Here is a 12,862-nt window from a genome sequence, read left to right as displayed (position 1 = left end):
TTTAGTTGTATTAGTACATTACACAAATAAGTTTACAAAAAGGGGACAATACGTAAAATATGACACGATATAACAAGTTTTATTTAAACTTTTATTTATCAAGATCTTCATAAATTTAAATCATTCTCCTGAGGAGTTCATTGATTTTGTCTTCACGATTACCAAAATCGCCACCTTCAACGTAGTGGTTAGTCTTTTTACGCCATCCACCACTAGGTGTGTTGAGCTAAAGACAGGAAGGTTGAGATTAATAATGTAACATGGACGATTATTAAATAAAATGTTTGAATTTGACTAAGGAACGCAAAATTACATGTGTTCCATAAAGAGAAACTCGTATTATTTTACGACATAGTAGGAGGTTAATAGAATAATGAATATTTCCACAACCATGCCTATGTCGACATTTGAGCAGTCAAAAATGTATATACCTTAAATGGCCATAAGAAATTGCTTGCAAACTTGAATTTTGGTCCAACCATGAATATTTCATGGATTAAATCTTCTATACAAATAATACTAGAGCGACCTGTAATAATTTATTTCCCATATTACTAACGCAGTAAATATTGAGAAAAATAATTGTTTAATGTGATTATAAAATGTGTGAATCGTCGCAAACCTAAACGTAAAATATACGAAAAAGTTTTTCAAAGATTCTATTACTTTTTGACAAGATGGAAGGGAGCAATAGAGTAAGAAATATAACTCCCATGGACTTGTCAAATGTAATGAATTAATTTTAACTAATTTTCTAATGACAACAATAAATTAGACTAATACTAACCAAGTTTCTTTTCAATAATTGAATTGCTTGTAATAGGAATACGTTGCCTGTTTATTTTGGCAAATCCTCTTTTATAGATCAATTCTCTAACTGATTTTAGATTTGGATATCCCCATGTGATATAAGGTTCAATGATGCGAAGCATGTTAATTGTTGCCTTGTTCAGTTTTACAAATACGCCATTATTGATCTGTTTCAGGCGGAACAACTGAAGTACTTTACGTACTTTAGGAGAAACTTGATTCACACTAAAATAATATAAAATGATTACTGTACTATACATAAATTTTAATCATAACTTCAGTGTGCTAGGAATTATATTTACCCCCGAATACGGATAACAAATGCCAGACGTGCTTCGTTAAAGATGTAATAGTTGCCATGAGTTTTAGCTTGTCTTGCCAATCGGATTTGATCTCTTTCTTCCATTCTGTATTCCTTCACATATTTTTCGGCATTCTTAAAGATTAGTTTCCTTTTCAGATATCGACTCGCGCGTTGCTAAAATTAAAAAAATTTATTTAATTATTTCCACTAATTTGAAGCATTCGTTTAATAGAAAAATATAAAGTACAGTTCCAAAAGCTACCTTAATCGATATTTGAAGACGTGCAGCTCGTACTGCTTCACGAGTTTTCTTTCTTTTAAGAACTGATTCCGGCACTGCCGGCAGCTTTTTAGCTGCTGCGGGCTCAGTTTCCTTCTTCCTATGTACAAAATTATTAACAAAAGTTAGAAATTACATATTTTGTTCAGATAAATTTCAACAAGTCGCATGGTATACAGAGCTTAGGATATAATAAGTTAGGTTAAGCTATAATATAGGTTATGTTATTAAGAAATATAACTATCATTATACTATTATTATAATTCTAATAGATATTTAATTTGATGCAAGATAACAATTCATGTTTCATTAAAGAATTAATATAACTTTCAATATGTATGATGAAATATGAATTGGTTTATACTGATCAATGGTATGACTTGTCAGCTTCGAGTAATAATTTTTCATTCTTGTCCAAAAAAACAAAAACTATAATATAAATATAATAAAGAACTTCAAAAGAATGATTAATAATATATTTCGTAAATGTTGGGATGGTATTAATTATCGATGTTTTTAGATTTTATTATGACTTTGAAGAGCACTTACGTATCCGCCATCCTTCCACAATGTAAAGAAATTCTCGATCGTTGATCACTTCACAACTGTCGGAAAGTTAAGCTTGAAGTTGACCGCAATTCTTCCTACTTAATGCACAAGCGGGAAATTTGAAATTTGAATTTACCTTGAATGCGTTTTGCTTTTCGTACTATTAACAGTAACTATGTTGTAATAATTGACATGAATGGCGTAACTAATTATAGGGCAATTAATTTACACAATGACACAATTAATGTGATCCCTGTTGTATTTAAAAAATTCAATTTTTCTCAAAGATATATATATATGCCTTAATTACAGAAGTTTCTAATTCAAAGATATATTAAAAAAATTAATTTCCGGAAATTAATTAATCTTAAAACTCGCTTAGATCAAAATCCATAAGTTGAAAACAGAAAAATATGTGACTTTAAGATCAAGGAGTTTCAAGATTAATAAGATGTAGATTTTCATGAACAGAAAAAAGAACAAGAGCACAAAAAAGAAGAAGAAAATGAAACATAAAGTAAAAGGAAAAGAGTCGTCATATTCTTTTTTTATATAATGCGTCGTTCACACTATTATATTATGTACAATTGGCAGACAGAAGTAGCACTTTAAGCAGTTTGGAATTGGTCCAAGGATTTGTTCTTTATTCCTGATGATCGTGTTAACATCGTTTGCCTTCCCTTGACTATATGAGCTTCGATAGGCAATATTCACCCGTCTCGTGTACATCTTTATCCTTTCGTTTTATTCAGAAGATATCGACGGCGATCCATCGTCAAAAGGACGTACGGATTATCGATGATCATCTTCGCGATCAATTAATTACACGTGGACCAAAGGTGATCACTTGAGACAAAGAACAAGACCACTGTCAATACTAATCGACGGTGATAGTTAACATTACAAGAACACGTACGAAAAAAGAAAAAGAAAGAAATAAAAGAAACCACAGATTGCTTGTCGATCGAATTGGCTAGCAACATTCCATGAACATCAGCAAAATAACAGTGTACACATGTGTCGATCAGTTTTATTCACTCTAAAAACGCAGCAAAAAATCATCGAGTCAGCAAAAGTTAATACAAAGTGAAATGGAATACGATACAATATAATATCTCTATCGTTACAAAGCAATACAATAAAAGAATATCAAACAACGTTGTCGCCGTACGGTAATTTGCACGCGAACTAAGAGACATTATGGCAAACGTATACTTATAATAACTGTATATAGCTTATACGCTAACATAATTGGTAATTCGCTTGGAATATTATAGTCGAGTAAACTCCCGCGAAACGTTGCCTCGTGTACGCTCGCAACACGTTCGCGCCTTCTTCAATTTGACAGAGGTCTAAAATCTCCTATAGAAAATCGATGGATTTGGTCCACGTTGAGCAAGCATACCACGCGCTCACGGAATTCACGGGCAACTTGAACCCATTACGGTGCAAAGTATACGTTATTTATTTTATTTATTTATTTCTTTTAAATCGTTCGTTCATCGTCTAAGCAAAAAGAGAAGTACATAGACAGGTTTCATCGTCATCCCCCGTAGAATCGTCGAGCTTTGGTACGAGTCGTTCGTTCCGGACGAACGGCCGCTAATCAATCTTACGTAAAGCGAGTCGGATCAATAACAACAACAACGCACATTCGCGCAGCAGCAACAATTCATGAGTCTCAACTCTTTCGTTCCTTTCTTTCTTTTCCTATCACGTTCTTTTCTTTTATCACGCTTGTTTCGGATGCGGTGTGGGCGCCGCTGGTTCTGACCGGAAACAGGACAACAAGAAGCCGGTGTACATGGCAAACAGGACTGTGATCGCGATCAGCATATACATGTAGATGTTCAGCTCCGGTTGACGGTACCTGTTCTTGCGTAGCCAATCCAACACGTCTTGTTCCTTGTGTAGATCACCTGGTTAGGGGAAAATTGTTTAGGAAAGCTGCGATTGGAAATTGAAAATATTTATAGTTTCTTCTTGATGTAGAAAGAAGAGTTTTACCTCGATAGATACTGGGGAATCTTTTGCGGAAATAAACGATGGCAGGAAGCTTGGTAACGCCCCATTTCCTGGCGTATCTTGGATCAGCCATTTTGACGAATGTGATGTCCAAATTGTCTGTTTCTCCGTCGATGTTCTCCAATTTCTCGTTCACTTCTTCGCTCTCTTTACTATTGTGTTCATCTAGAATAATTAATATGATTTTTTTATCTAGAAGTCAAACTGGTAATATTAAGAACAAGGATGTTCCTTCTCTACTTACAGAAAAAGACAGTAAGGAACTCGTTCTCGTCTAACAGTTTGTCCAGCATCTTCTTGTTAACTTCTTCGATTTCATTTTTAATTTCGAACACATCTTGAGAAGTTAGCCATTGTAGAATCTTGTCTTCTTGAGTGAGATCGCCATCGTAGATGAGGGGCGTCTTTTTGCGGAAATAAACCAGAGATGGAACGTTCAGAATTCCAAATTTCTCTGCGGCTTCCGTACTAAGAACCTTCACGAAATCAATACCGAATAAGTCCGCTTCACCATCGATTTTCTCCAAAGCTTCCATAATTTCGTCGCACTCGGGGCAGTCTTCGTCGTCTGATTAAATTAACCGATTTAAGTGAAACTAGCTTCGTCAAAAACTTACCAAATTTTGTGATACTTACAAAAGAAAACAGCTAAGAATGGTGATTCATCGAGAAGTCTTTCCAGCATCCTCTCGTTCACAGATTCAATTTCGTCCGCTAGTTCTCGGTTATCGTCATCGATCAGCCATTCGAGAACTGATTCCTCGTTTTGTAAATCACCTGGTAAATGCGATAGTAAATTCTTAAGGATGCAAACGATTTTATTTAATTGAATTGATAATGTTGCAAGGAAAATTTTAGAGACCTTCGAACAAAAGAGGATTGCCATTTCTGAAGTAAACTAAGGCAGGGAAGGTTTTGATGGAATACCGTTTGGCCAGCTGAGGATCCTGAATTTTTACTAATTGAATACCAAATACATCGCATTCGTCGTCTATCTTTTCTAATCCTTCCAAAATCTCCTCGCATATATGGCAGTTTACTTTATCTACAACGTAACATTGTAATTTTGTTTTCGCTCTATATGAATATTACATTAATTTTATGTATTGTATCGTATATTATTTAAATGATTATAAAAAATACTCTAGAACTTACAGAAATAGACCGCGAGATATTGAGTCTCTTCAACAGACGTCTCTAACATTACTCTGGTAATTAATTCTATTCGATCCTCTGTTTTCTGGGTAATCAACCACTGCAGAACCTCTTCTTCCACTTTTAAATCACCTTTACAAACGAATATCTCAAATAATATGATATAATACAAAGAAACGCAGTGTTGTATTAACAGGAAAGTAGCGAACCTTCGAACACATTTGGTATTTGATTTTCGAAATATACCAATACTGGGAATTCCGTGACACCATAATCTTCTGCCACCTTGTAATCCTACAAAAGTATCATAAAAATTTCCCATTTATACCTCGACTGGAAGCCCAAATTTCTAAAATATTTCATATATTTCATGTCCATGTATTTCCAATATAAATTCTCCTATATTTTCTATTACTAACGAAATATTTTATGTATCCAGAAATAAATTATTCGGTCACTTTTATACTCACTTGCGTCTTCACGAACGTGATACCGTGTCTGTCGCAATCATCGTCGATGTTCTCCAATTCTTCCAGAATCCCCATGCATTGCTCGCAGTCTTCGGCATCTAAAGGGAGACTATATCGTTATAAAATTCACGAACAGATCGAAGAGATATCTACTCGAAGTACAGCGATCTATGATGATGAGATGAATCGATCGATTGGACTGATTGGATCATCTAAAAAAGCGTTCTCCGGGCCTTATCTATGGGAGGGAAACTAGCTCTAACGAAAAAATAACAACGATGAACAGATTCGTATGGTTTCAGCTTGCGATCGTATACTAAATCTAATAAAACTCGAACAAACAAAATGGTTAGCATGCTGGTCGTCTCTAAATGATAACTATGGATGGTGGTTTCTGCTTCCTGTTTCTATAATGTTTTCATGCTATCTAATCGTGCAAATACACCTGTGTGACAGTGTGAACGTGTAATAAAATGTTGGGAAAAAATTGGCCTGGAAAAATTGTGACGTTGATGAAAGTTCGTACATACACGTGTACGTTTAAAACGAAAGGCAGTGGTTAAATTATTTGGCGATTAAACGAATAAAAAATACCGCAGTGGCCATCTGAAAAAATCATGCTTTAAAAAAGAAATCAGATAAAAATGTACGGTGTTGTATTTCACTGGTAAAATTGTATTTGCAAAAATATGGACAAAAATGTATGTGAATGGTGCTGGAGTTCTGGGTAGTGCACACGGAACATGAATATCTTGGATGAACTATCTGCAACATATTCTAAATTGGTAGAACGGTAAAGAAAAAAGAAATCGGGTCGGCAACTCAATTGTTCTCTTTGTCTGTCTTCACGTGTGTACCATCGAGTTCTTCGGCTGCTTCGTGTTCGACGATCCTGCGCTCCTTGTGGCGGCTCTGCTTCCGCTGATATTTTGCCTGACACAAGTCACAAAGCGTTCTGTTCCCTGCGGCATTAGTAGACAACGTGTACAGCGTATGGACGGACAAGAAGACGAATAAAAAAGAGAAAGACAGGCCAAGTAGCAATGATCGTGACGAAACGTATAATCAAACGAAAGATGAAAAAACAAGGACGACGGACAACTTAGAATAATAAAAACGAAATCTGGTTAATCGTTGCGACACATTAAGCGTAAACCGTAGACAAATACAAAGTAACAAAAGTTCGCGGCAATGTATGTATGTATATATGTACATAGTATAGTTTCGAGTCGCGTTTCATTTGAGTTGAACAAGAATTTGTTGCTTTGAAATTCTGGGCTGTTGCTACCAGAGCAGGAATTAATATAACGCAGACAAGTTGCTGGCTGCGGTCAGCTGTTATTCTCTTTAGCGAAGAAATATGATCAATAGCGTGGCGTGAAGGGAAGAGGAGGATGGGATAACAGGAAGTCCGCTCGATGTGTAGTAGTATACTTGTTGTGGTATTAACACTAGAACTACCTTCGATATTTTATAATAAATATAACACACATAGATAATCACAGATCACAGGAAAAAACATGATAAGTGCGTTTATGTTGACTTTTTGATTTTAATATCACATTGTGGCTAAAAAGGAATATTTTAATATAAAGTAGCCGAAAATGGGAAGAACCTGTTGGGTCCAGCCAAAGGTGTATATATATACATATATGTTAAGACAAATAATATTTTAATAATACGCCAAACGAATTTTTTGAGTTATGAATAGGGTGCAAAAAATACATGTTTAGCTGTAGAATTAAATAAGAACACAATCTCGACAGCATGAGGTTAATTGACAATTAATTAAAATTACCATTAAATTGACATTAATTGTATTGAATTTTAAAACTGCTGTCCATTAAAAAAAAAAAAGAAAAACAGGAAAAATCAACATCAATCCTGTTAAGAGCACTTGCATATTTTTAATAATTGTGAAAATAGAACATCTAAAACTCATCATCATTGGATCAAACATGTTTGGTAGTTCTAGCGTTAATGGTCAAGTTGTAGAGACTAAAGAATTCTATTGAGATGATCCTCGACTTTATCGATTATTATCGATGAAGAAAAATGTGAATACGAATATCTGAATATCCGAATGATAATATTTACAATATTTACAATCAAATATAGAAGAAGAGCGGGATAGAGTATAAAAGTATAAAAATATTAGAAATATAGTAGAGCCACGCAACAGGCTAGAGATACATTCCTGCTTGGCAGTTGGCCGTAGCTGAAGGACTGTCAGACTTACAGAAGTACACTGCTAACGATTCCGATTCTCTTATCAAATGCAGAAGTTCTTCACCCTCCAAATCCTCGATTACCTCTCCGGATGGATCTTTCTGTGTTAATAACCATTGCAGTATCTGATTTTCGTCGTACAGATCGCCTTTGGTCGAAGATAACATTTAATTAATTATAGACTTCGGATTCATTTTATTTGCGAGCTAATTTAATTTATAATATACCTGCATAAATGACTGGTTCCTTCGAGGACATTTTAAAGAACAATATAGCGGGTAATGCGAAGACGCCATATTGCTTGGCCAGTTGCTTGTCGTCGATCTTCACGAATTTTATTCCCGCATTGTCTGCTTCGTCATCGATGTGTTCGATTTCCACCAATACCCTGCTACACTGTTTGCAGTCGTTGCTGTCTAAACATACGCGCGCCATCGCGTTCGATATGCTCGAAAGTCTCGTTTTTTTAAATAATAATCGTACCTATTTTGCCGGATTTTTAATTTCTCCATTCTTACACTGTATTAACCCGTAATATGGGCAACCTTCTAACAATTTTCTATTTTCCAGTAAAACTATCACAAAACCGTTCTGCAACCCCTATTCTTTGGATATCTTTATGTCGAAATTTATACAAATTTCTCAATTTATTTGATAACATTTTGGTTGCTCACACGAGGGTTGAAATAAAAAGAAATAAAATAGAAACTTTCCAAATAGGTTGAAATTTCTTTTACGATATCAAGTTTAAATATCATCGAAGTATCGATTAAAATGTTCTCGTCTTCATCTTAACCGAATAAACACCGTGATCCTAATTTTACATACATTCGATCCGATTTATAATTCTTGTTCTAACATTTTATCATTATATGATTTAAAAGATATTCTTCGAACTTTCTCCTTAAATTCGATACTCACAGAAGAACACAGCCAAATAATCAGTGGTCTGTCGTATCTTGTGAAACATCTTCTTATTGATTCTCTCGATATGATCGGTGAGCTCCATGTTCTCCGGATTGGTTAGCCAATCGAGGATTTCCTCCTCGTCGTCGATGTCCCCGTCGTAATTAATGTTCTTGCCCTTGCGGAAGTACGTGATACCGGGTGGATTCCGGTAGCCATACTTCTTCGCCATCAATCGATCCTTCATCCTTACGATCTTTATACCGTACTCAGCAGCTTCGTCGTCGATCAACTCGACGTGCCTGAGCACCCTAGGACTCTCTGGATCTTCCTCCTTGTCTACGGGAGCGAGATTTTTCTTTTTTCGTTTCGAGGCGACATAATATCAACCCCTTAACATTCTTATGGGAGAAATTTACGAGCAAACTGGACATGTTTATGCAAATTTATCTTTGCGAATATAAATAAAGAAGAGGAACTTAAATAGAAGTTCGTTTTAAACGCTAAATATCACGGCCAGTAATTTTCTATATTTTTGCATACTACATGCATTTTGTAAATTTTTATATTTACTTTTAAATTGTACACTAAATGCATGTTTATTCAAATTCATATTTTTATGAACCGAAATAAGGAAATGAAATTTCAGTAAAGATTTGTCTCATTCTTTAAATACTATGACGTGTATTTACTTTACTGTGAATATTTTGTATATTTTTATGTCACGCGATTTCTATATATTTTTGCACATTTGCATTACCTATATCTAGATGCATAAACACACATAATTTACTCATAAGATTTCTAAATTTGAAATGTTACGTGGTCGATAAGAGAAGAGACGATGCGAAGTTGTTACTCGATTACTTAAAAGATGGATTTAACTTTCGAAACGTGTCAAATTATGATTTTAATAGAATTTGAGGGATGAATAATTAAGAAACGAATATAAAAAAATTTTTCTTGTGTTTTTTATGGTGTTGGACCGATTTTAGGTCGTTAGATTGGCCATTTAATTTTACCGACTATACGATAATTCTTACTTACCCCACATAACGATTAAATTCGAAACGAACAATTCGCCTTACGAATTATGTAACTTACTGCGAACAATCTACGACTTTGCATATTTTTGCAATCTTTTTGGTAGAAAAAATATCTTACAGAAAACGACAGCCAAGAATTCTTTCGTTTCGATATATTTGGTCAGGGTGTCACGATCGATCTCTTCGATGCTCTCGTCTGTCTTCTGCTTCACCATCCAATCAAGCACTTCGTTCTCGTCTAGTAGATTACCTAAGTTATCATAAGGTTGCTCGAATGTACTATCATCTTTTATCGAACTTTTATTCATCATTATCAAACGTAATTAATTAAAAAATTAGTCAAAGAAACTACCAACTCTCGGATTTTTATAGATTTCATTTTATTCAAGATCTGGAATGGCTATTCTCTTCGTTTTTAAATAAATTCTGGAGATTTCTAGATGTTCAAGGAAACTTACCCTTCGTGTACAAGTCGTTACATAGTTCATCGATCGATCGATATTAAAAGAAATGTATACTGATAAATCTCAGATCGCTCGCTTTACGATTCAGATATGATAAAGACTCTACGATTTTTTCCTCCATTATTGACGGTAATTTTTCAATTTTGATAAACACATTTTAAGTGTGCGATGCACTTTTATCTGGCACTTATTTTTGTGAACGATGACGTTGAAATTCCTCGATGAGTATTTGATGACCGTGTGGCTGGAGTATCGTGAATTGTGTTCGTCGAGTGCAAGCTTTTAGTTCACCATATACATATATACTCTGACAAGCTTCTAAATAGAAACAAACGGGACAACGTGAGAAACTATTATACAAGTGTCACATATGAAACAGTGTAGTTTCATTTATTCGTTGGACGTTCACGAGACATGTTTCCGATTTTTAATAATCTATTTCTAGAGAAATTACAGGTAAGGGAGGAATTCTACGTCTATCATTAGCAGTAGTAACGGGCAAAGCAAATACAAAAGGATACTAATTGGTACTAGGAAACATATTTATTATCGAGTTTTATTATTGTACATGTTGCTCTTATGCGATTAACGAGGATGCCGTACGGCAGAAAGTGCGCAAAAACGTTTTACGAGCAGTAAAATAATTCCATGCCTTGATAATCACGATCACAGACGCAGCGCGATGATTAAAATAATCAAATAATTCCTCTCTGTTGACTAAATTTCTCGTGTGAAATTGATTAATATATTTGATCTTTGTTGTTCGAATTTTTATTTATATATCCTATATATATTTTTTTATTCGTTTCTATTCCTCATACTTTTATCTATGTTCTTAATTTTCGGGTTATAAATTCACTTTGTAAATTATCATTTACTGATTAATTATCGCGCTCGAGGATCGGTGACCGCGATAAAAGTACAATGTCCACGTGATGTTACTTCTGTATCAACGTAGCTTTTGTACAGATTATTATCGGCATTTTCGACTTGACGTTCGGTGAGAACCACAGTGAATACAGAACTCAACAAATAAGACATTTGTATAAATAAATAAATAAATAAATAAGGTGAGCATATTTTTTTTCGATTTTTCCTTCTCCTAACTTTCGTTCGGGACCATCGGTGAACCGTTCGAAAGGGGAGAAAAAGAACAAGAATTCTCGATGTGTTTCTTTTTTACTCCTTTTTTTTTATTTTTCTTCTACTGTCATTTATTTTATTTTATATTCTTTTTTTGTGATTTTGATATTGTTTAGTGCTGGCTCGTGCGGCCCAGTAAGCGATTAAAGCGATTAGTGATAGCTGGCGTAACAAGAAACGCACGTGTTCCTCGACGTTTTATTGTTGAGGAATATTTCAAAGAAGGTATGTTTATGTCGCAGCTACGATCATGGTAGCACTAAGGATAAGAACAGCATCGTGTATCGATGTACTATTAGGTATATGAAAGCCACAGGTGAAAAGCATGACAAGTTAAACCCTTAAACAATTGTTCTTTTATCGAAGAACGATCGTAAAATACAATATGTTATCAGTTAATAAAAAATCTCCAGAAATAAACTTATCATGTTTTTCCGCGTGATTTCCATATGTTTTATGATATGATAATAAAATTTATGATACGTATGTACAAACTCGAGATATCGTATCGCGCGTGTATGTACGAGTGTAAATTATAAGAAAGAAAAGGAACGAGAATGAGAGGAAAATAGGGGATGCGGCCCCAAAAAAGAAAAAGAAAAATCACGAATATTTTGTAAATTCGATTGGCAGACCCTAACTGCGTAGGTTTGCGTAGGCGCAGAATCTGAAACGAGATAAGAAGTAAGCTTAATCTCGAGTATCTGAAATGAGATTAAGAAAAATCGAATGGTGGATCAAGCAGTCGTTTATTCCAGATCAATATACGATTGTCATGATCATCAAGTTGCTACAAACCTATGTCGCTCGCGTAGCACTTGACATAAACATACTCTTGAGAGATCTGCTGATTGATTAAGGAATTATATAGTTAAGAATAATTCGTTTTAATCCTGGAATCGAACCATGACGCCTTCAAAAGAGATTGTGCGATGAATTTTCATCTATCAACGTGAATTATGAAAGGATTAAATGAAGACTGAACGATAACTGCATTAGCGACAATATTAATTAATAATCGCTAAAGCGTCTTCAGGTTCCAGGATTAAAACCAATGAGAGAAGATAATAAACGAAACGAGAAAGTGTTCGTCGCTACAACCTATACCGCGAGATCTAGGTAGAACACTACGAAACGTTCGGCAAGAGCGAACAGCCACATCTTCTATTCGATCGTCGACGATCGTTCGTTCGATCGATCGTTTCGCGACCAAGAAAAAAGAAGTCCTACCCCGTTCTTCCGCGAGCGTTACCGATCAAAAATGCAATGGGACGGCGGTATCGTGTCGTCGCGACGATATAACAATAGAACAATGATACGCAAGACTAATTTATGGCAGGACGATCGAAGTGTATGGCCGATTTCGGCCATTATTTGATTAGAACGCATTCTTTGATTCACGCGCACGCGGGCATCGAGATTTTCTCTGTTCGCGCGAGAAATGCATATGGATTTCTTATTTATATATGTATATTACATAT

General features: G+C 35.0%; 2 protein-coding genes across 7 annotated transcripts in view; both read right to left on the bottom strand.

Annotated features, from left to right (window-relative positions):
• Positions 1–70: 70 nt before the first annotated feature.
• On the bottom strand, positions 71–1,531 carry LOC122566569 (60S ribosomal protein L7). Its single transcript, XM_043724027.1, has 5 exons — positions 1,377–1,531; positions 1,113–1,288; positions 788–1,035; positions 432–529; positions 71–226 (listed from the first exon to the last, which is right to left on the bottom strand). Exons 2-5 carry the CDS (start codon positions 1,214–1,216, stop codon positions 116–118), a joined length of 561 nt encoding a protein of 186 aa, XP_043579962.1. The 5' UTR covers positions 1,217–1,288; positions 1,377–1,531; the 3' UTR covers positions 71–115.
• Positions 1,532–2,461: 930 nt separating this feature from the next.
• Positions 2,462–12,862, bottom strand: part of LOC122566557 — a 44,382-nt gene continuing 33,981 nt past the window's right edge. For 3 of the 6 annotated variants that reach the window (XM_043723991.1, XM_043723993.1, XM_043723992.1), the window contains 13 exons: positions 9,893–10,024; positions 8,744–9,067; positions 8,050–8,238; positions 7,833–7,970; positions 6,451–6,555; positions 5,594–5,691; positions 5,333–5,417; positions 5,124–5,255; positions 4,831–5,013; positions 4,605–4,745; positions 4,213–4,536; positions 3,951–4,133; positions 2,462–3,862 (listed from right to left, as the gene is read on the bottom strand). In XM_043723991.1, coding sequence (XP_043579926.1) covers positions 3,675–3,862; positions 3,951–4,133; positions 4,213–4,536; positions 4,605–4,745; positions 4,831–5,013; positions 5,124–5,255; positions 5,333–5,417; positions 5,594–5,691; positions 6,451–6,555; positions 7,833–7,970; positions 8,050–8,238; positions 8,744–9,067; positions 9,893–10,024 — 2,222 coding nt within the window. In that variant the 3' untranslated portion in view covers positions 2,462–3,674. Of the gene's footprint in view, positions 3,863–3,950; positions 4,134–4,212; positions 4,537–4,604; positions 4,746–4,830; positions 5,014–5,123; positions 5,256–5,332; positions 5,418–5,593; positions 5,692–6,450; positions 6,556–7,790; positions 7,971–8,049; positions 8,239–8,743; positions 9,068–9,892; positions 10,025–12,862 lie in introns of all 6 variants that reach the window. The other 3 variants (XM_043723995.1, XM_043723996.1, XM_043723994.1) reach the window with 2 other exon arrangements.

This window comes from Bombus pyrosoma, linkage group LG4, assembly GCF_014825855.1.
Source record: "Bombus pyrosoma isolate SC7728 linkage group LG4, ASM1482585v1, whole genome shotgun sequence".
Taxonomy (NCBI): domain Eukaryota; kingdom Metazoa; phylum Arthropoda; class Insecta; order Hymenoptera; family Apidae; genus Bombus; species Bombus pyrosoma.
Note: the sequence above shows the minus strand (reverse complement) of the source record. Positions and strands in the feature narration are given on the sequence as shown.